The sequence below is a fragment of the Perissodus microlepis genome, chromosome 1, assembly GCF_051167445.1.
Source record: "Perissodus microlepis isolate ML-2025 ecotype Zambia chromosome 1, ASM5116744v1, whole genome shotgun sequence".
Taxonomy (NCBI): Eukaryota; Metazoa; Chordata; class Actinopteri; order Cichliformes; family Cichlidae; genus Perissodus; species Perissodus microlepis.
Window position 1 is genome coordinate 34,218,251 of NC_140461.1, and position 22,451 is coordinate 34,240,701.

Genomic DNA, 22,451 nt, shown 5'->3' on the forward strand with positions numbered 1-22,451 from the left:
CGATCTTCAAAATAAAAGCAGAATGCCTATCACAAGCGTCCACGAATGTGCTAAGTAACTAAGTACAAAAACTGATCAAATACTATTCAGAGGCATCTTTCAGAGAGTACTTTAGCTGAGTATTGCGTCTTCATACTTGTCCTTAATTACATTTCAGAAGCACTAGTTTTTAACTTTTAATCCCAGTACATTCATACAAAACAGGTTGACTGTCATGGAAAAAAACATCTGATAATTATGAAAATTAAAGTCAGGATTTTGGCAAACAAATCAGTTTTTGAGGGGATAAACGTCAGATTTCTAAAATAAGCAATAATAAAAGATATAAGCTAAGAGATAATAAAAGAATCAGAATTCTGGGGAAAAAATCTTGAGAAAAAACAGAATCCAAAAATTCTTACTTTTTCTCTTTGAATTCTGACTTTCCTCGTGAAACCTATATTCACAGTTAATCATAGTATGCACTAAAAATACACGATCTTAAGTTGAAACTACTGTAGTAGTTCAGTGACGTTTTCTAAAAAAAAATGCTCACCGCCACTGCTTAGCTTTATTTTGAAAAGTGTTGAGGGAAGTCGGTGTCACAACCTTACTGCTCACTTAACCGTGGAGTTTTAGGGCAGTGGAGCCCGTCTGCTGGGGGAGAGACAGAGGAAAAGTTAGTCAAGATGGCAAATCCCACAGACCGGGAGTAAAGGGGCACCGCTCCCCGAAAAAGCCGAGCCTGCCGCCCGTTCTGAGACAAACCCAACGATGCGAACAGCGCCAGCAGGTAGGAACCTTAAAGTTCGGTGTGTGTAATAACCGCTTTCCCCACAATGATTAACACTCAAATTGAAGTTTTTAGCTAAGCTGTTTCCCTCCGTTGTTTTATCAACTCTACCCCAGTCTTTAAATGAAAATTACACAGTTTTAGCGGTTGACTAAGGACTTTTCAAGTAATGTCGCGGGGAATGTGGAATTCCCAGCCATTAAATTTTATTCGCGGGGCTAACACTGTTGGGAAATTTGCTAACGGTAACTTGAGTTAAATTTACAGCTGATACGCGGTTATTCTATGGAAACGTTCTAGATAGGAACGTGGATAAATGTACGGATCTGTTCCCTAGTTTTCCGTTTCACAACATTTTACAAACTCCTCGTACACTCTAACACACGCCGACAGTCATTCCCTGTGTGCTGATGAGGCAAAGTGACAGTTTTAGACAGCGGTAAAAGCTCGGGAACCTGGAGTCGGCTCGTAGCCTGCTCTGCAGGGTTTTTACAGCTGAAAGCTAGCCTTCACTGCCGGATCTCGGTCTCCGATACGAAGTAACCTGTCATTAGAATAACGGAGGGAAGTCGGTGCTATCGTCTGTGCTGCACACAGGCGTGCCAGTGGCCGCCGTCGGTAACCCGGCGTCCTTTTTGGAAAATTCCGGGATGTAGCTATACTAGTACCGACAGCTGTATTTTTAAGGAATGGGTGGATACCAAAAAACGCAAATTATTTATTTTTGTCCCGGTGGTGAATGCCACAAGCCTGTTCGCATAGCGACGGCGAGGAGGAGACCTATAAAGTATGAGGGTTTTTTTTCTCTTTTTTTCTCCCTCTCTTTCAAACTACCCCACTGCAGCTGCAAGGCTGAAGCAACAGGGACACCGTCGCGTTTCTAACCATGCTCAGTGTGCTGTAAAAGTCACCGTAGAGGTCTGATAAGAAGGGAGAGACCTACTTAAGTAGAAGCTGAGAGCAGCGTGGGTTAAATGTTCCCTTTATTCCCCTCCCTCACTTAACATCTGACACCCTCTTGCAGGGCTGAGAGGGATTCCCTGAAGAAAAATGCCTGTGAGGCTGAAGCTGATGTGACACAGCCTGTGCTGGAAGAAAGCTGACTCATCAAATATCAATCGCTCCGAGAGTGACTAAGCAGCAGCAGGAGTTCGTTTCACCTAATGGCCAGCAAGAAGAGCAACTAACACCCCCCTCCCATCTTCTCTCACCCTTACAACCCAGAGATTATCATACAGGAGAAGGCTCCACCAGGAATACTGGCAGAGACCGCTGACCTGACTAATAATAATAATAATAATAAAAAAGCTTAGAATGGTAACACAGCGCCACAGCTGAACAGAGACGCCAATAACCGCTGTAAAGCTACCGTTCAGTCTTAAGAGCAGATACGCTTCAATCCACCAGCCTTCAACCCCCCTGTCTCGCAGACCATGATGTTTCGTGATCAAGTGGGTGTGTTGGCCAGCTGGTTCAAGGGGTGGAACGAGTGCGAGCAGACGGTGGCCCTGCTGTCCCTGCTGAAGAGGGTGAGCCCAACCCAGGCCCGCTTCTTGCAGCTCTGCCTGGAGCACTCGCTTGCCGAGTGCACCGAGCTGCAGGTCCTGGAGGGGGAGGCCAATAATCCAGGTAGGACTACCACATGCTTGGTTAGATGCATTTACAGGCACTCACGAACACTACGATTACTTGTTTGTTCTTCACACTGCACTCTTCTCCTTCAGCAACTTCACTCTTCTTATCATAAAGGAGTGAACTGCGAAATTGGAAAAAAAAAACAACCCAAAGTAGATTTTGTGCTTTTAGATTTATTCAGGCATATTTCTGAAATCTGGGAGTTGGCAGCAGTTATTACAGAAGAGGAAAGAGTGATGCATCTTCTCCACTTACAGAGCTGGAATCCATTGATGCAGCAGTTATCACAGTCACTGTGACAGTTTAGCTGTTTCTGGTCAGGTTTTTCACTTATTTAAAACGAAATGTGTTTTTTCCATTGTTCCATTGTAGTTCTCAATCTTGTAACAGACACTAGACAATCATGGTGCAGGCATCCCAAGGGCATTAGAATAAACTTCCTGTGTGAGGTGTTCCTGTAGATACATCAGGAGTGGTAAATTGCTGAATCATTGATGGTGTTGTGCTGCACCCTGGCTGGTCAGTAGATGAGAGTGAGAGGAGGTTGAGAACTCGCACACGTTACCTCAGCTGGCACCACGAGTGGTTGGAGATGGCAGTCGGTTAGTGTGCCAGCTTTTATTGCCATGGTGGTCCCTGGGCGGGTACTGGGCCAAGACAACTGAGGTGTTGGGGAGCGGGTGTGCGTTCTGGTTTGGTTTTTGTTCCATCAGACTGCAGTGTGGCCATGGAAACTAAAACCCTGGCAACCGACTGAGCTCATGAAAAATAGAATGAAGCAGTGCTGCTGCTGCTGCAGCAGCAGAGTGAAAGCGTCTCCGTGCACCTATGGCAACAGCTGTATGCGGTAACACTGGGCCATCACAGCAAACCTGCCTGAAGTGATACTCACAGATATTACAGAGTTTCTATCAGGGTGTACCACAGTCAGGGGCTTCGGTTAATACTGGTCTTTGTTATTGTTGAGTAAAACTGGAGACATCAAAGTGCAGTTTATGAAATTCTCTTGGTCGACCCCTCCCAAAGTCAGGCTTGTTTATAGTGTCAGAGATCAGAGCAAAATGAGGACAGAGGCGATGGAGGAGGGCTGATGTCTTCTAATTCATCAGCTGTTCCTCTTTTATTTTTTTTATTTTTTTACTTTTCAGAATGTGCTCCATCATGTGAGATAGACTTATGGTCTTTGTGGTGATATTTAAGTCAGTTATGTTCAGTGTGGCTCCTAATTTTACAGCTAGCAAGACATTGATTTTATTTATTTATTCTCACAGGACAGTTGAATTCCTAACAAAGGAGGCTGGAGAATTTTTCATTTGATTAATTTTCTTAAAATTAGTCTAGTTTAGCATTATGATCTGTTATATTTACCAGCCAGTGTAGTTTTCAAGTAATCTTCATCCATGTCTGTGAGTGTTGGACAGGAGACCCCTGCAGGAGCTACCCCAAATACGGGTATTTGTTAGAGGTGTGACAAAAGTGCACAGTATTGTGTTGTGACTCTGTCTTTATGTATTGTGAGACTCTGACTTATCCTAATTGGTCATGTGGAGCTGTTAATTCCTGGTTAAAACATCCAGATCTAATGGAAGCTGACCCAGCTAAGAACAAGTGATGATACTTGTTTTATTTCTCATTTGTTTGTTTTTCTCAACAAAACAAAACATAAAAGCCATACAAAAACAGAGGTAAATGGATGTATAAGTAAAAAACATTGATCTGGAGAATTGTCACGTCCCACATTTTTAATAAGTCTGTGTATAAACAGTTGCAGGTTCAAATCCCCGAACTGCTGATTGAAAAAACTAAAACACATATTGGTGACAGAGTGTGGATCTATGAACCAGTCTTTTCAGATCAGTTTTTTGTTTACTTCAGCACTTGACAGTGATAGGAGCAGGTTGCAGGAGAACCAGTGTAACATTGAGGAAGCTAGCAGCAAAGTGTCATTAGTTTGGGAATCAAGCGTTAACATCCCCAATCTCTTCCTCACAGTATGCACTGATATCAGATAAGTGAACAGTATCGACAGATACTCTGTGTGAGAGAGGGATGCTGAGAGGAAGCATGTTGTGTAATAAATACTCACAAAGAAAATGGCGGCCATTACAACCTATGTCTAAAAATGCAGTTTCATGCATCGGTCAAAACATTCTACTCCAGGTTCATGACGCCCAGCTCAAAACACTAAACCCAAGTCGAGTTGCCCGAGATTCACAGAATTTACAGAAAATGTAAAATTTTTGTGATATATATCGTTGTCGGGATGATAAATTGTCTTATATCGGGATATGAGATTTTGGTCCTGTCGCACAGCCCTAATTTGTGTAACTAGGCAGGGCAGTAAGGATTCAAGGAGCTTTATTGTCATTTGCATCACATGTTAACATGAGGTGGAACGAAATTATGTACACACGGTCCTGGAGCGAAAAGAAACAAAATATTGAAGAAACAGAGTTTTTTTCTTAGAAAGTAATACATAAATATTTGGGGTTTTTTGGGTTGTTTTTTTTTTTCTTAACCAACAGAATAACAAGTAATAAAACAATACGATAAATAATATGATAACTAGAGTCCAACAACCTGAGTACCAGTATGGATATAGAGTGTAGGTATAAATAAATACTTTAGCAGCAAAGTGCATGATGACCAGCATTGATAAAGTGACAGTGTCAGTAGTGATGAAGGTGCTACAATAGCAGTTCTTGTCCATTTATGCATTGAGAAGTCTCACAGCTTCTGGAATGAAGCTGTTTCTCAGTCTGGTGGTTTTGCATTTAATGCTCCTCAGCCTCCTGCCTGAGGGGAGCGGGACAAAGAGTGTGTGTGCTGGGTGAGTGGGGTCCTTCATGATACAGGTTGCCCTCTTCCTGCATCTGGAGCTGTATATGTCTGTGATGGTTGGGCGGCTTCACCGCCCTCTGTAGAGCTTTCCTCTCTGCCACAGTGCAGTTTCCGTGCCACACGTTGATGCCGGAGCACAGAACACCAGTTACAAAGAGAGGAGCTCAGTCCAGAGTCAGTAATTTATCAACAAGTGTCTGTGGGATCATTGTGTTGAAAGCAGATGAGAAGTCCACGAAGAGCAAACGGACGTAGGAATTCTTCTGCTCCAGGTGGGTGAGGGTGGTGTGAACCACAGAAGAGATGGCATCTTCTGTGGAGTAATTGTCTACCAGTCACACAAACCTCTCGATCAGCCTCTGCCTAATTATAATCTATAGTAGTTCAAGAGAGTTGGTACCTACCTCTGTACCCAAATATTTGATCTACTACTACTACTACTGATGATGATAATGATAATAATTTTTTAAAAGAAATATATAGAATACTCGTTTGATTGTTACCAAAGTCTCCTTTAGAGTGAGGCACACACCTCACCCTCCATTCTGTTCACAGGTGTTCTAGCTTATGTGCTCTGTTGATTTTACTTCATTTAGTCAATAATGCTATAAATGTAAGGATTTCCTCAATTTTACTGACATCTTAGACAGATCAGGGACAATTGCACTGTTCAGGTTTGGTGATTCAAAACTGAGTCTGTTTATCTCAGTGTCATCAGGTCAGGAATTTACAAAGTGAAGTAACTCTGTGGTTTTGCTACATTTACAGAAGCACACACATTTGAATAGTAACTCAAGAAAAGTCTTCTAGAATTTTCTTAATGCTTTTAAACTGATCAGTTGGAGTAAGTTTGTAGTTATTAGTATAGAACATGTCAGAACAGCTGCATTTTATTTAGATTTCTATTAAAACAGATCATTTTTCACCCCTTTTCCGGTCAACATTAAAGGTAATGATGCTTTTATTAAGAAAACATATCATACTATTGTGGAATGACTTGGGAAAATTGGGTAATTTGGAGTTTCTTTCTTGACAAAGTCCTTGGTCTGAATCAGAGTATTCTGAATAGTTAGAAGTTATCAATTTGATATATGTCAGCTCTGCGTGTTCAGTTTGCACCTCTAGTTCACTGGAATAATTTTAAAGTTATTAAATGAGTTCCTAACTTCTGTAAATCCTGGAATTTGACGTCGTGCCCCTCAGTTTTGTCACACCTCAATCATCTTGTGGCCATTTCTAATCTGCTGATTCAGCTTGGTAACATGAAATCCGTGGCCCATTTCAGCTCTGTGGACCTAGCTTCAGAGCACATGCAGCTGAAAAGAGGGAGACTGGGAAGATTGTCTTGTTACATGATCCCTCTGGTATGTTGTGGTAGCTTGTTTGAGTGCTTATGTACTAGGGTAAGGCTGGTAGATCAGTTAGCTGTTTTCTTTTTGTTTGTTTTTTTGTTTGTTTTTTTCTGAGTTGGTATGGGCAGTTTATTGGTTTTTGAGTTTCTCAGTTTTAAAGTTGTTTTCAGTGACTTAAAAGCTGCTTCCCCAAAAGCGTTTTAGCACATAGTTCTGTGAGATCTTTTTTTCCCCTTCATGGATTTGACTAAAACACAGAGTACACTTTTGAAATTAAAACAAGCTATTATATACATACAGTGTGGGCAGGATAAAAAGCAAATTCACTAATCCTAAACTGAGTCAAAACTTCTGAGTCAAAACACTAATTACAGACTGCTTGTGAATCAGGACAGTGGGATTTTATGCTGATACAGAAATGAGACCTGCAGGCACTTAAAGGGTTAACATACAGCTGGAGGTCTTGGGCTGAGTGGAAAAGCGCAACTATTTGGAAAGCGCTGTACAACTGAATGGAATCCTCAGTGACCTACTTCTCCAAGCGGCTCAGAGGCAGGGTTTTTTCGGGACCCTGGAAGTGACTTGAGATGTGGCCCCAGTCAGTGGGATCGCTGAGACCTGCAGAATTGCATCACATGTGATTTATGATTTATTCCTCTTTGTTATTGGATTAACATGATTTTATCACTCTGGTTTTGGTTACTTTATAGAGTTTTTGTGTTTTTCAGCCTCTTTACTTTAACAGTCCAGCACAGATGTGTAAAAGGAGTCCTGCATCCACTGAGTTTTCAAGTCAAGCTTAACAAAAGTCAACAAGTGAAGTGCCAATTCAAATCATTCTTATCACTTCACCTTGCAACTTTGGTGGCTTTTGGTGCAGAAATCATAGGGGAATTTGGAATACTGGTTTTACTGTTTTTATTAGCTGTCTGCTAATAAGCAGCCAGCTGCATTTTTGTTGTGATTAGGAAAGAATGTAGCTTCCTGTTTTTCCTCCCCTCCTAAAGAGAACAAAACTTCTTTTGAGGCAACCTCAAGAGGGACAATATTGGATTAAGTTGAGAGGACTTGAATAGTGTGCAGAGCACTATCTGAAGGATGACATATGCACACATGTGTAGGGGTCGTGTAAGAGGTGGGGTTAGGGCAGGACAGTGGGCCTGGTGTTCTGAATGACTAGCTTCATTTTTGTGTGGTGTGGTGTATTGCTGACCTGGCCTGCACGGCTGTTTGAGCTGGAAGGAGGCCGCCGGGGATTGAGAACATACAAGCAGCAGCTGTGTTGGAGAGGTGGACAGAAGTAGAACTCTGTACTTGAGATGAGTTGCAGCAGCCAGCACTTAGTGACACTGTTTTTATATGCAGTTCTTTTGTTTTGGAGTCCGTCTTTGTTTTGGTTTTTTTTAATGCTTTTGCACTGGTTGTTTTCTTACTGCTCAAAATGAATGTGATTTGAAGGTTGAGCAGAACAGTACAGCACAGACTATAGTAACCACAGTGATGGCACATGTAAAGTAGCTGTTAAGTGTAATGGGAAGTTAACCACTTCATTTACAGTTTCCAAGATAAAATACCCTGTAGGGGTTTGTTTGTTTGTTTGTTTTTTTAAAAACACCTGTGAGCTTCTCACTCTTTGTGATCTGTGATTATTAAGCTGAACTGTTTTTAAGGAACTGGAGAAAAACTGTTGCACATGTTAAAATTAATGTAAAGGGAGTTAGCAATGGACACCGCTCTATTTTTAAAAAAAACAAAAACAGTTTTCATATATTATCTTTGAAGGAGAGGCGAAAATTCATTCATATGTGTGGAAGGCAATGTCAATCAAAAAATCTCAGCCAAACACAGTCAGTCAAGTCACAGTCAAGTCCTATCAAAATAAATGATTTCACCGTGAGCTTCTATGCACTATTTGGAGATCCAAATGTACAGTTTGTGCTGTTTTTGTAACCAGCTGCAAGAAGAATGAAAGGTGTTTAATAATTTTTGTTCTGTTATTTTCTGAATTTTAATGTAGCATTATCTAAGATGGGTATAGAGAGCTGATCAGTCCAGTCAAGCTTGAAATCAGGTATGTGAAAGCTCAGAGATTTTCAAACCTGTTCCTGCTACAGCCAGCCAACCACAGCGGCATATACAGTACTCTAAGAAGTCACATGGCTGATCATGTCCCAGCCCTACTCTCTGTGACTGAGTAGAACATTGGTTAGATGGTCATGCCATTGTGTCACAGCCTAAAGTTTACCTGTGTTAGATTTGGAGGGATGTAAATGCTCAGAGTTGTAGTATGGATATGAATTTAAATTTCCATTAAAGAAAATATGTAAAAGTATTACAGGAACTTTCCCAGCCAAATGGAAAAAATACCTACATTTGATAGTTTTCAGTTGCTGTTTAGTTTGTGAATGGCAGAAGTGCAAAATGGAAAGAGACGTGAGTTTCTTGCGGCTTTTTGGTAATTTGAAAGGATTAGGCGAAGCAAATGGAAAAGCACTTTTCTTAACACCTTTGAGCCTTAGATCAGCAGAATGTAAGAATTATACAATGGATGAGGGGATTTAACGTCAGTGAAGAATTTGAATTCAAAAAGCTGTTTGAATCTAGGTCAAAATATGGCTTCTGGCATTAGCCTTGTATCTGTTATTGTAGAGAGAGGGAAAGCAGAGTCTCTGTCAGTCTGTCTGCAAGGTGAGTGACGGGGGGGGGGGTCTCCGTTTTTATTTTTTAATGGCTAGTATTACTCAGTGAATTCCTGTTGCACTCTCTGCCTAAACTAGGTCTGATGAAAACCTGTACTGGAAATCAGCATTCCTGACTGAGGCGGTAAACGGTTCTGGTGTTGGGGATACTGTCTAGGAATGTGGGCACGTAGGAGCACACTTGAGTCAGTAGCTCAGTGTGAGTTGAACATGGGCTTTTCGTGTGTGTGTGTGTGTGTGTGTGTGTGTGTGTGGCGGGTAGACAGTGGAAAGAGAAAAGTGATTCCACTCTCACTAGAGCTAAGGTCTCCTAAGTACACCATGGTGTGGAAGAGAGGAGGGGGAGGGGATGGGATGGGTGGGGCAGAGAAGGGAGAAGATGAAGACTCAGGAATACTGCTGCCATTTACAGCTGCCATTCACTGCTTTCTCTGTCTGATATGGCTTTCCAAAGGCTTTTAAAGTTATGTTATTAACTTTATATTAACAGACCTTATGGCTTCCAGCCTCAGTTGAAATGAACAGATATGTTGATCAACACCGTTTAGCAGCCCAAGATGTTTTGGAGTTTTGTGGGGGTTTTTTTGAAGAAGACTTTCAGGGTTTGTTTAATGAGATCTAAAAAAAACATGCCTGAGTAAGATGAAGATGATGAGTAATGTTTATAAGAGCTATAGCATACATTTTAAAAACAAAAAAAAACATGGATGTCAATCTAATTTGAGCCTAATGTAGCTGGCCTGTTCTGCCACATGAGTATCTATAAATACGGTCTCCCACAGAGATAAAACTTAAAAGTGGAATTTTCTTTTTTAATACACACCCATAGAAGCTGTGTTTGTCATCAGCCTTTTGTGCCTTTTTGAACGTCTGTAGAGGGAGAGGGGAGAGAGAAAAATCTTGTCTCTGGTTTGAGAGCCAAACTATTTCATCGCACCCACGCATGAGCAAACAGTTTATTTCTGGAGGTTGACGGCGTGTTCTGTGAACTCGTACTGAAACTCAGGAATGGGGACAGACAACCTGCCAAAATGACCAGAGGGGGAAATAAAACTAGTCTTTTCCACCAGACCTCTACAGCAAATGCTTTTCCTTGTTGCTTGAGTACAGTTGGGTGTGTGTGCGTGTGTGTGTGTTTATTTGTATAATTAGTATTTTTATAGTTTACGTTTTACTGTATGTATGTGTGTGAAAATAAGGGGATTTGCAACTGCCAAACAGACTCCAGTGGCTAGTTTGCTACTAGCCTCAGACATGTCAGCCTGTTGATATTATCTATGAGAGAGGCAGATGTGGTGTCAGTGATAGCAGGGATTATGCAATTAAGGGCTTCATAAAGGCTCAAGGTTTAGTTTCTCACTCACCCTTCTATGCTTGCTTCTAACTTTGATATCTTAGCTTCACCTTCTGTAACATGTTGGATTATTGTGCCATATGCGTATCTACGTTCATCTAGCCCAAACCTAAAGCACATGCTCTGATTGATTGTGGTTGAATGTGATTGAATAGCCAGTCTGTTAGTGCTGAATGTTTTGTGCTGAATTCATTCTTAGATGATTAGAAAATAAATACTTTTACATATACTTTGGTCTAAAGACAGGTATTCAAACTTCTGTAAATGATAAAGTTTAAATAACCTGCAAGTTCTACTATATTTCCTAGTACAATTACACTATGAAATAAACAACATTGTCATCCCCTATGTAGCCGGTGTATCAGAAAAACTTAGGAGAGTTTTCTCCAAGCATGACATCCCGGTGCATTTCAGACCCAGCAACACACTCAGACAAAAACTGGTTCACCCGAAAGACAAAACGCCAAAACACAGACTTAACAATGTGGTGTATGCTGTACAGTGCAGCGAGGAATGCCCAGACCTCTACATTGGAGAGACCAAACAGCCACTTCACAAGCGCATGGCACAACACAGAAGAGCCACCTCCACAGGACAAGACTCAGCAGTCCATCTGCATCTTAAGGATAAAGGACACTCTTTCGAGGATGCCAATGTTCACATTTTGGACAGAGAGGACAGATGGTTTGAAAGAGGAGTGAAAGAAGCCATCTATGTCCACTGTGAGCGACCATCTTTGAACAGAGGCGGGGGTTTACGACACCAACTCTCTGCCATCTATAATCCAGTTTTGAGATCCCTTCCCAGACGCCTTAACGCCCACTCACATCCTGGGCCATCTGACCTCAGGAATTCGCATGATAAGGTGGGGCCAGGTTTCACAATGAACACACCCGAAACTCTGGCTGATTGGGACCCACACCCAGTTTCACACCTTGGCTCAGGCGATTAGAGGATCATCAGGGGGTCCTTTTGTCCCTCTGTGGGGGGATACTCCCACTAGGTTTATATCTGGGACTCTCCACCATTTGACCTTAGAACTGAAGAAGCTTCTCGGATGAGAGGTGAAACGTCTTCAAGTAACTTAAAGAAGTCCAGACGCTTTTCTTTGCAAGCTCCTTTGACTACGATGACCTGGATGACTGAGAACCTTCACAGACACTATGAAATAAAGTTAACAACAACTGTTTGTGTTTTTGAATGCTTACTCACCAAACCTGTTGAAGATGTCTCACTCTCCAAGCAGAGAATATGCTCTGAACCAAGGTCTCTGATCCTTTTTTGGATTGGAAAAAAAAATCTGCAACAAAAAATAACAAGTAAACAAACAAAACACTTGAAGAGGAATCAAGCAGCAGCGATACGATGTGGTGACCAGAGACCACAGAAAGTCAATAACAGTCAGCGACTTCAAACAATGAAGGCGAAATAAACAGCGTTGACACAAAGTAGGAGGGATTCTCGGCTTCCAGTCAAGTTAAGGAAATGACTATCAATGAGGGTGATCGATATTTGACAGGATGGTAAACACGACAGGCAGCTAGAGCCAGGTATGTCCATAAGAGACCAGGCATCAGTAACAACGTGATTGCAACAAGCAGATCGCTTCATAAAGGCTCTAAGTTGCAACAATGAGGTGGACTGAAACATAATTGGTGTGTGTGAGAGGGATGTCATGCAGTCATTTAAAAATATGAATAACCTGAATTGTTATGTAGCATAAAAGTACAAGTTATGCATTGTCAGCTGAACCTTTTGGAATGGTAGGTGGCCTGTGTGTGGTATATACAGTCTGAAGGTTTTATATATCAGGACAAATGTTATCCAGTTCTTGCCAGGTTTTAAATTGGGTCAGGAAAACCTGAGAAGTACACCCCATGTAGACATGGCATGTAGAGCCACCTTTTAATAGCAATAATTTCAAATAAACATTGTTTTAGTTCATTGAGGTTTGCAGGCATTCATTTATACACAGCTCTGTAAAGGACCCATCACAGCATTTCACTCAGATTGAGGTCTGGACTTTAATCAAGGTGTTGCCATGACCCAGTTTTGTTTTGTTTTTCAGAGAAAATGGGCTTTTGCCCGGCAACCTTTTCCAACACGCTGTACTGTTTCTAGTATGTTTCTAGTTGTTCTGGCATGCTGCTTTTCCTCTTAGTTTGTATGGAATCATTAAGGGTGTACTCAGTTTTTCACAGGACTGCACAGAGTCTATGAAATCTTTCTTTTTCACATAACTGTATATACAGTGTAACTGTGGTGTAATTAAATCGTGATCCATTTAGCTTATTTAAAATGCCCTGCTGGGGATCACATGCAGATCTACCACAAACAGTCTGTCCTCCTAAATTCTAGGTTTAAATTCAAACTGATCATGATATCAGTGCTTACATTTTCCCCTTTGCCTGCACATGTTCACATAAGAAATTAGAGCAGTTAAGTTCCACCTTAGCTAAGAATGATGGTTAAATAAGAATAACTTTATTTATCCCGAGGGAAATTCTTTTGTCATGTACATGCTCAAAGCAGCAGGAGAGACAGAGGAACAGATGAATAAGATATACAATAAGAATGGTAGTATACAGTAATATACAGTAGGATAGTGCAAGACATGGTATCAAATAACTAACGAAGTAATATATATAACTATATCCTGGAGAATAAATAACTTAACTATCAGTGCAGGCGATTCTAGAAAGTGACATAGTATTGTGCAATAGAATAAAGGGAGTAGCATATGATGGGGGGATGAAACAAATATTCAATAAGGTACTGTTGGGTAATATTGCACGGTCTGAAAGGGAACAGAATAACATTGGTAATAGTCTCAGGAAAATCACCTACAGAGTGAGGAAGAGTTATACAGTCTTATTGCCACCGGCACAAAGGATTTATTGTGGCGGTCAGTTCTGCATTTCGGGGCAATGAGTCTTTTGCTGCGTTTGCTCCGATGGTCCACCATGGGGGCATGCATGGGGTGACAGGGGTTGTCCATGATAGAAAGAAGCTTTTTTTTAGCATTCTCCTTTCAGACACCTCTTCCAGGTTCTCATGTCCGAACTCGGACCGAACTTCAGTCAGGAGAACAACTGAGATAATCCATCCACAATAGGTTAGTCATTAATATACTGCAACAACATGGGAATAGAGCAGCTGTGATAGAATACAGCATTAATGACTCAATGGTACAGAAGTGGAGGAAGCAAGAGTTGAATAAAGTTTGATTTATCTGACTGCTTTCTTTCACTTAATGCGTATAATCCCGTGCACCTTATGGTCCGAAAAATACGTATTTGACTTTTTTATTTGGCACACTGCAGTTTAATGTTGCAAAGCACCTCTTTTTAACTTCAGTGGATATTATACATGGTTATGCTCAGGATATGTCAGCCCATTTCTACTGGAAATGTTTTTTGGTTAAACTTTCAGCAAGGAATTTGCATTTGCACTGTTAAAATTTTATATAGCTTTAATGCATATAAAAAACAGCTGCTTGTTTAAGTGAAAATAAATGGATGGGGTTTTTTTTGTTTGTTTGGTTGGTTTTTTTGCGCTAGTAAAGTTGTGGAGTTGTATTTTGTCTCGTCAGTTATATCGTTATCACAAATTTTCAAATCTATGTCGTGATAATTATTTTTGGCCATATCACCCTGCTCTATTATATAGTAAACTTCTTTGGTATGGGGGCTAGGGCTGGGCCATATCATACTGTTCACGGTAATACCGGTATAATGTTGGGCAACGATAAGAAAATGAAATATCGCGATACAATATGGGTAAAACGCGCATGCGCAGTGCCTTTGTTTTCATACGCACATGGCGGAAAAAGCATGGCGGCGACGGAGAATGAGAAGGGCGAAAGCGGAATGTTGAATGAAACGGATGAATCAGAATTGGTTTGTAAAAATGCTGCAACTTCAGTGGTGTGGAACTGGTTTGGCTTGCGTCCGTCAGATACACAACAAAGCACTATTTTTGGTAGAGCATGCTAGCGGGTCGTCGTTATTACCGTGTTGTTTGGAAAATACGGCACACTTAAAATCAATGCTTTGATTTTTCTGAAAGTCGACAGTGCCCCTTATAATCCTGTGCCTTATGTATGAATTCTGGTTGTTTACTGACCTCGAAACGATTTTATGTGGTACACGGCGCTTGAAAATCTGTCAAATGTTTTAGTACGACTTTGCTAAGCTACGAAGCCGCACCACTTGATGGATTGTCGGAGCATTACGGCTATTGTAGGCAGGAGCCTCGCGGAGTGATACGTACTGTGCTTCAACATAATATTACCGTATTGTGTGTGTATAACCTCTTTTTAAGCTTTGTGGATATTATACATGGTTATGCTGAGGATATGTTGGCCAATTTCCACTGGAAATGCCTTTTGGTTAAACTGTCAGCAAGGAATTTGCATTTGCATTGTTAAATTTTTATATAACTTTAATGCACATAAACAGCTGCTTGTTTAAGTGAAAATACATTGATGTTTTGGGTTTTTTTTTTTTTTTGTTTGTTTTTTTTTTTTTTTTTTGCAGTAATAAAGTTATGGAGTCGTAAAGTATTTTGTCTAGTGTCAATTATATCGTCAGTTATATCGTTATCCCAAATTTTCAAATGTATATCGTGATAAATATTTTTGGTCATATCGCCCTGCTCTAATGGAGGGTGTTTAAGGTTGGGAGCAACCCAGTCTCAAGTGTACTGACAAGCCAGCGCAGCCATTACTATAGAAACCAATAAAGATGCTTTTAGACTGTACACTGTCCCACTGTATTAACTAGTTTATCTAATAATTACAAGGTGTTTGTATAAGGTATATGTGCAGTTAATTCACTGTACATTTTAACAGCAGTTGTAGCTTTAGTTGTTCGGTTTCTTACTCTCCTTAGAAACACCTGAACTTTCTTTCCTGTTAAAAACAAAAGTTATAGATTCAGATAAATTCATTCATGCCCTAAAATGTAGCAACTCTTGTTGATGCTTACAAAAACACCTAAAGAAAAATACTGCATCAGTACTTCTTTAGACATGTAATATTCTCTGAGATTAAAGGGTTATATTTCAGAGGAAAAAAATATTCTTAGATTAGTCAAGAAATCATATCTCTTGACTTTGGAAGGTTTGATTAACCTTATCAAAGCAGTACATACTAGATGGATAATATTTATTTATTTGAAATAAAGCAGGTGTTTCTTTTTCTAAATAAAAGAACAGCTCATCACCCCTCTACTCCAAAACTTAGATTTACCAGTTCTTGCACTAATAAATTGTGCGGAAATAATCATTGTATGCAGGTTTAAGTATACACATTTATAAGATAGTTTTACGTGTAGTCAGATTGCTTTGTACTTGTGTGTATATTGACTCACGTCCTTGTGACTCCTCAAACTGAATTCATTAAAGTACAATGGCAAAATGTGATTACTATGTCTGTTCATTGCAGACATGGTACTCAGCAAGCAGCAGTCTCATGTATGACAAAGGTAATCCAACCTTGCAAACTTAAGAGATGTACTACTATGAGGAATAAGGTTATTGTTTAGAGTTCATCTCTGTTAGATTGGCAAACCTTAAGTGGTTTCAGTCCATTTACAGTTCGAACACCTTCAGTAGCTTAATATGTCTTTTTCTCTGTCAGGTCTTATTATAAATCAGATCCCCCTTGTAGCTAAATTTTCTATTTGTACCAGATAAGTAATTTAAACCTATACACAGTTTGTGAATCAATGTGGTGTCAAGTGGTGTTTGACAAATTATTACCACAGGGGGAAAAAAAAGATGTGTGATGAGGCAATGTAAGCATTGTGATATAAGCATTAGATTGAGAGTTTTTTAACATAATAATTCCTCTTACTCATAAAACAGCATTAATGAAAGGCATAGACAACTTAATATGTGATTGCTGCCAGAGACATTTTTAGTTTTCTAGCCAGGGGCAGTTGAGTGTGTGACTCCACTCCGGTCTCAGCTGTGTCTCTGATTGTCCTTTCTGTCCTCACATGAATGGACGATGACAGTGGAGACACAGCAAGGCGCCGCCGGCTGAACCATTTATTTTGAATTAGTTGACACACCGTTGGCTGCGAAAGACTGAGTGACATCAGCAGAACCCGTCGCCATGAGAGCCCACCATGGCAACAGTTGCTGTGACGGCCATACAACAGGACTTTTTAAGTCTCTGGTGGGTGGAAATGACCTCACCCAAACCAGATTCCTCCAGGAAGCTGTATCTCCCAGATTTGCAACCTCAGTCCAGGTGTCACAGTAAACTCACTTTGACTCATCCTAATAGGAAAAACCTTTTGAAACGGCTTCATTAATAATGGTCCTGTCCCACTGCGTAGCCCAGGAAGGCACTCCAGCAATCCAGTGCATCAAGTATAAAACCTTGAATCTGGCTCATTTAAATGGAATTGAGCCTTCAATAACGTTAATTATACCTGTGCTCGTCCTTTGATATTTCAACCAAGTGAATACAACACAACTTTTCCATATAAAATGCAAAGATGATTGTAATATATGTTGTCAGCAATAAACCTGAGGGCAGAATGCTAAATAGTATCCAAAGAAAGTGCAAACTTTAAGTTTTCACACGGGTTTTCCAATAAATGTTTAGCATTTTCATGCACAGTGCCCCATTTTCAAAGGTTTAGAAGTAATTGAACAAACTGCCAATTTTAAACATCAGGATTGTTTAAAATACTTAAAAGGAAAATCAATCACCAACTGAAGTCTACAACCCATGGACCTCACTAAATGTTGGGCTTCTTCCCTTGAGATACTTTGCTTTACTGCAGCCACTATCACCTGCTGCTTGTTTGAGGTTCTCTGTGCATTCAGTTTTGCCTTCAGTGACTGCAGCTTAAAACCTTTAAGCTTTAATACCTTTCTTTAACTGGTGGCTTTTTTCCCCCTCTGCAAGTAGACTGTTGTTTAACAGACCACAGCACTAAAGCACTTTACAAAGCTGCATCCCTATTAAGGTCACAAATGTACCGGAAACAATTACCCAAACCACACCACCAGTGAGTGGTTGGTACATACACTTGTCTGCGTGTGTGTAAATGTGTGCTACTTCTTCCAAGCAGGTATGCATATAAACCTTTCTTGCACAAAGGAAAATAATTGTATAAGGAAAGAAATGTGGCATTGACCAGCAGAAAAGACAGAAACGAAGAGGCAAAGAGAGCGGCTGATGGGCCCCTCACTGCCATTTCCTTAAATAGAGTTGTGGGCTTCTCCAGCCCAGTCCTGGCAGAGCAGAGGCTCACATTCCCAGCATAGCTGCGGCTGCCACATTCAGAGCCTCCCCAACACTGTAGTGCTACGTACACATCTACAGGTAGACTAAAAAGTCACTTGCCCTGCTTTCAGCCGCCAGCCTGCTTCCTCCAGACCTATATCCACTTAATACATGTTGGGAAAGACTTGAGAGGAAGTGTGAATGGAGGGGGGTTGGAGTAAAGGATGGCAAGGAATTGTCTCCCATTCATACAGCAGCCGTTCTATTTCCAAATTTCCCCCACTGCTGGGGACAGAAATCATCACAAACTAGTCTTTACCAAAATAATTGCCCGAATAAAGAATAAATTGAACTTGTGATGAGGTCGAGGAGCACCTTACAGTCCTGCCACCACTTGGTTTTCTTTACTTGGCACACTTTTTAATTGAGGGTCAGCGCGACTGTGAAATAATGTCAGACAATGTGAGCTTTGCTCTTCTCTGATTAAGCCGATGAAGCAGGATGTCTGCATCTGAAGTAATCACAATGATGCTTTTCCTTTTTCCGAGGAAAGGAGTCACAGCGCACACACGCCCACACAGACACATGCACAAACGCAAACACACACCAACAGTCGGGCAGGTGCTTCCCGCTTTAAGCACATACACGCATACTCACATCAGCTACTGTTTAAAACATTAAGCAGTATAAATAAATAAGCACCAGAGAGGAAAAGACATACTTTACACTTACTGCACTCCAGTGCTAGTGAATACACACACAGAGACTCGCACACAATGTGCTATGTGATAACCAGATGAGAGCAGTGCTTTGTATTATGTTCTATAATTTGACCAGGTGTCCTGGCTGTGTCAATTTAAGACTGCTACAAAGGTGATGCTCTTCCTGTTCTATTGTGAGTTACAGGAACCTGTCACAGCTTCTTTCTCTGATTGTTGAAGCACATTGGAGGGAGAGAATAATCTTTCATTCAGGAATAGTGACCTGTGTGATCTGAAGACAGGAGCTCTAAGTATTTCTTGTGGTCTGTTTTCTAGAGTTAGCCTGTGTAATTATTGTTATTGTTTTTATTAGTCTTATTTTTTTAGGGAAAATTTAATTTGGAATTTTTTAGTTTTGTTAGTTTTTTTTTTTTTTAAATCCTTTAGTATGCATTTGTCATCATTTCATCACCAGTCTTTATTTGTAAATGGAAAAAAAATCTGCTTTTTTTTTCTTACATCAATTTAAATATAGTGTGTAATCACTGCTTTTTACAGTGTTAGACCATCTATTCACTCGTGGATTGCAGACGTAATGCAGAATGCCCAAGCTGACAGTAACCAACACTCCTGTTGTGTCTGATTGATGGAAACCAGGCTGCATGTTAACATGGAGCGGATGCATGTCAGTCATGTTTTTATTTTTTTGTTTTTTTGTAAAGCAGTCTATTGTTCAAATACCCAGATCAGAGGAGCATGTATGCAAGCGAGAGTCAGCAGTGAGAGCGGTGTAAATCACCTGCCGACTGGTTTCCTGACAGTTTGACTGCCTGTTTCCTCTCATTGAGCCTTACGTGTCAGGCACAGCAATTATTTAGTCCCCAAATCACGGCTGAAACTGAGAGGAGACCGAGTGTTCTCTATCATGGCTCCTAAGCTTTGGAATAATCTTCCTCTTCACATTAGGCAATCGACATCAGTGCTGGTTTTTAAATCCAGATTGAAAACGCATTTTTATTCACTGGCTTTTGACTCAGTGGTTAACTGACTTGTATTTACTTTTATTTTATTGTTTTCGCTATGTTTAATATTTTATCGTATTTATTATTCTTATGGTATCTATTATGTTTCTATTGTTCAGCACTTTGGTCAGCCTTGTGTGTTTTTTAAAGTGCTATATAAATAAATGATGATGATGATGATGATGATATTTAGACGGACAGGGATAGATCTTCTCTCTCTGCTCTCTTCTTCCTCAGTTTCAGCAGTGGACTTGTTAGGTTTCAGTTCTGAAGTTGAACCATAAGTGATTATCCTGAACCATCAGTCTGTGTGCTGTCAGGTGCAGCTTTATCCATATACACCAGCCTTTCAGTAGTAGTTTAGCCGCAAAAAGTTCACCATATCATTAGTTTTAAAAGCTGGAAGATGTTTTTTCCTACTGTTGATTAAAATCTGTAATACATCATGAATGTGGGCTGTGAGGCTTTCCTTTTGGGTTATGAAAGCCATTGTGGGTACTGCAGTAAGAGGATGCCTCCTCTGATGCCCTTATTCATATATATGTCAGTAGGTCAGGCTAACCCCTGGCTTATCCCTAGTTCTAGCTTTTTTTTTTTTTTTTAAATTTGCACTCAGTTCTTTTGTTTCTCTCACCCCTTTGATCATATATGAGGGATAGACCTGTTTTGTTTTTGTTTGTTTGTTTTTTTGTTTGTTTTTTTTTAAAAGCCAAAATTTATTTTTAGTTACCATGATTTCATATGTATGCAAAAGGCAAATGTCATCCTCCAATTTGTAAAAGTGGAAGTGAGCGTCTGCTGTTGTTTGTCTGTCATTTTTAGATGTGTTCTATAATTTGCTGATTTTTGTGAGACTCATGGCCTAAAACAAACATAAAATTTTTAATTGCATCACCCATCATTTCTGCCATGTTTCAAACATTCTCACATGATGCTCACTGGTGAATTACTCTGTGTGAACAAAGTGTATCTTGCGCAGACTTTCCAAAAATTCTTCTTGAAAGATTTCTTGCTTTTAGCTTGAACGTCACTGATGTGTCAGGATGTTCTTTGTGTAGTCTCCTTGTCTGTTGTGGTACGGCACTTGGCATGATGTTTATCACAGTTACCAGGTTGGGTAGCTTGGTGCTCTATTTGTCACCCTCTTCCTTTTCTTTCCCCGTGTCCTGTCTGGATTTGGGATTTGGGAGCTTGCCTGCTCTTTTTGTCACAACATGCGCTCTCTCTCATGCAATTCACTTTGCTTTATTTGCATAAATTTTAGGTGAGCAATATTGCCGGGGCATCAATGATACAATTTAGAAATATAATAGCGGGAGTCAGTTCTATAATTTAAAAGAAAATAAATGCATACAGTACTGTGTTCATGTCTTGAGCCAATTCTTTGTATTTTGCTTCCAAGGAGCATTTTCTTGTCATTTTTAAAGTGGTCTTGATTGATAGTTCTCCAGGATTTCTTAAGGTCTTTGGCTGCTTTTTCACTCATTTATTATATATATATATTATTTTATTTTATAAAAAACACAAAAAAAAAAGAAAAAAAAAAAAGAAGACACATTACAATCTCTCTCTATGTATGTGTGTGAGTATGTATTCATATCATTGTGGGGACCAAAAATTGGAAGTTTATTATACTTGTGGGAACCAACAGCCCTTATTGGGACCAAAATCCCAGTCCCCACGAGTCTGAAGGCATTTTTGAGACTCAAAATCTGGTTTTACTGTCAGGGTTACAATTGGGTTATGGTTAGGTTGTACTTGTGTTAATAGACATACTCTGTCATTATTTTAAGATTGAGAATAATTGCTTTTTAATTGAATTTCATACATATTTTTGTGCTTCACTGAAAGTATACAGTGACACGAGTACTTTAATGTGTTTGTATATTTTTGTAGACACTTGGTATTTCAAAAATCCCATTGTTTATTAGGGGTGGGGGGAAAAAATCGATACTGTGTAGTATCGTGATATTTTGTTTGCTAATAATGTATCGATACAGGGACGGCAGAAATCGATATTTTGTTACAAAAAAGGTTTTTGTGCTCTGACTTCAGAGCATGTTGATCCTTTTTCTGAGCAAGAATCCTGACATTCCTTCACTGTCCAAATGTGTTTAACTTTTTTTTGGCAGCAATAAACATGACAGTTTACTTATTTTAATTTAAGACATGTTTTATTTTAATTAAGTTTAAAACTTTTTTATTTAATGTAAAATTATATTTTGTTTTAATTTACTTTCAAATTCTTCAGTTGCTGAATGGGCTGCATAGTTTTCATAAACTGCATAGTTCAGAATAGCTATAATTGTACCAGATGGTTGCGTTCAGTTAAGTTGGACTAGACTGTAATACAAACCGTTCAGTTTGTCAACAATAAAACTGACTGAAATGAGAGAAAGACTGAGTGTGAGACTTTGATATTAGAGAAAATGAATATTGATAAAGTTTACCTTTACGTACAGAATCTGAATATCGCAAAATATTTTAAAAAATTGCAATAATATTGTATCGTGGGTTAAGTATTGTGATAATATCGTATCGTGGGATGTATGGTGATTCCCACCTCTATTGTTTATGCTTGTATGTGCTTTGGTGCTGAAGCACGGTGAAGTGTCATAGTTATGATTTTGTCATGTACAGTAGTGGTAGTGCTGACCATATCTTATGTAGGTCTTTTGTGTAAATGACTGGACATGGTGATATTGCGAGTGACTAGAAAGTGGAAGCTTTGGTGTGAGTAGGGAGAGGTCTGGGGCTCGGTCTGCATGTCTGTTTGTAAGAGAGAGAACTCAGATCCATTAGAAATTGCTGCATTCTTCAGCAGCAAGC

General features: G+C 39.9%; 1 protein-coding gene across 2 annotated transcripts in view; it reads left to right on the plus strand.

Moving 5' to 3' along the window:
- The first annotated feature begins 603 nt into the window (after positions 1 to 603).
- samd4a (sterile alpha motif domain containing 4A) overlaps positions 604 to 22,451 on the plus strand; it is a 72,534-nt gene continuing 50,686 nt past the window's right edge. For both annotated transcript variants that reach the window (XM_084910339.1, XM_084910422.1), the window contains exons 1-2: positions 604 to 772; positions 1,797 to 2,401. In XM_084910339.1, coding sequence (XP_084766465.1) covers positions 2,206 to 2,401 — 196 coding nt within the window. In that variant the 5' untranslated portion in view covers positions 604 to 772; positions 1,797 to 2,205. The remainder of the gene's footprint in view (positions 773 to 1,796; positions 2,402 to 22,451) is intronic.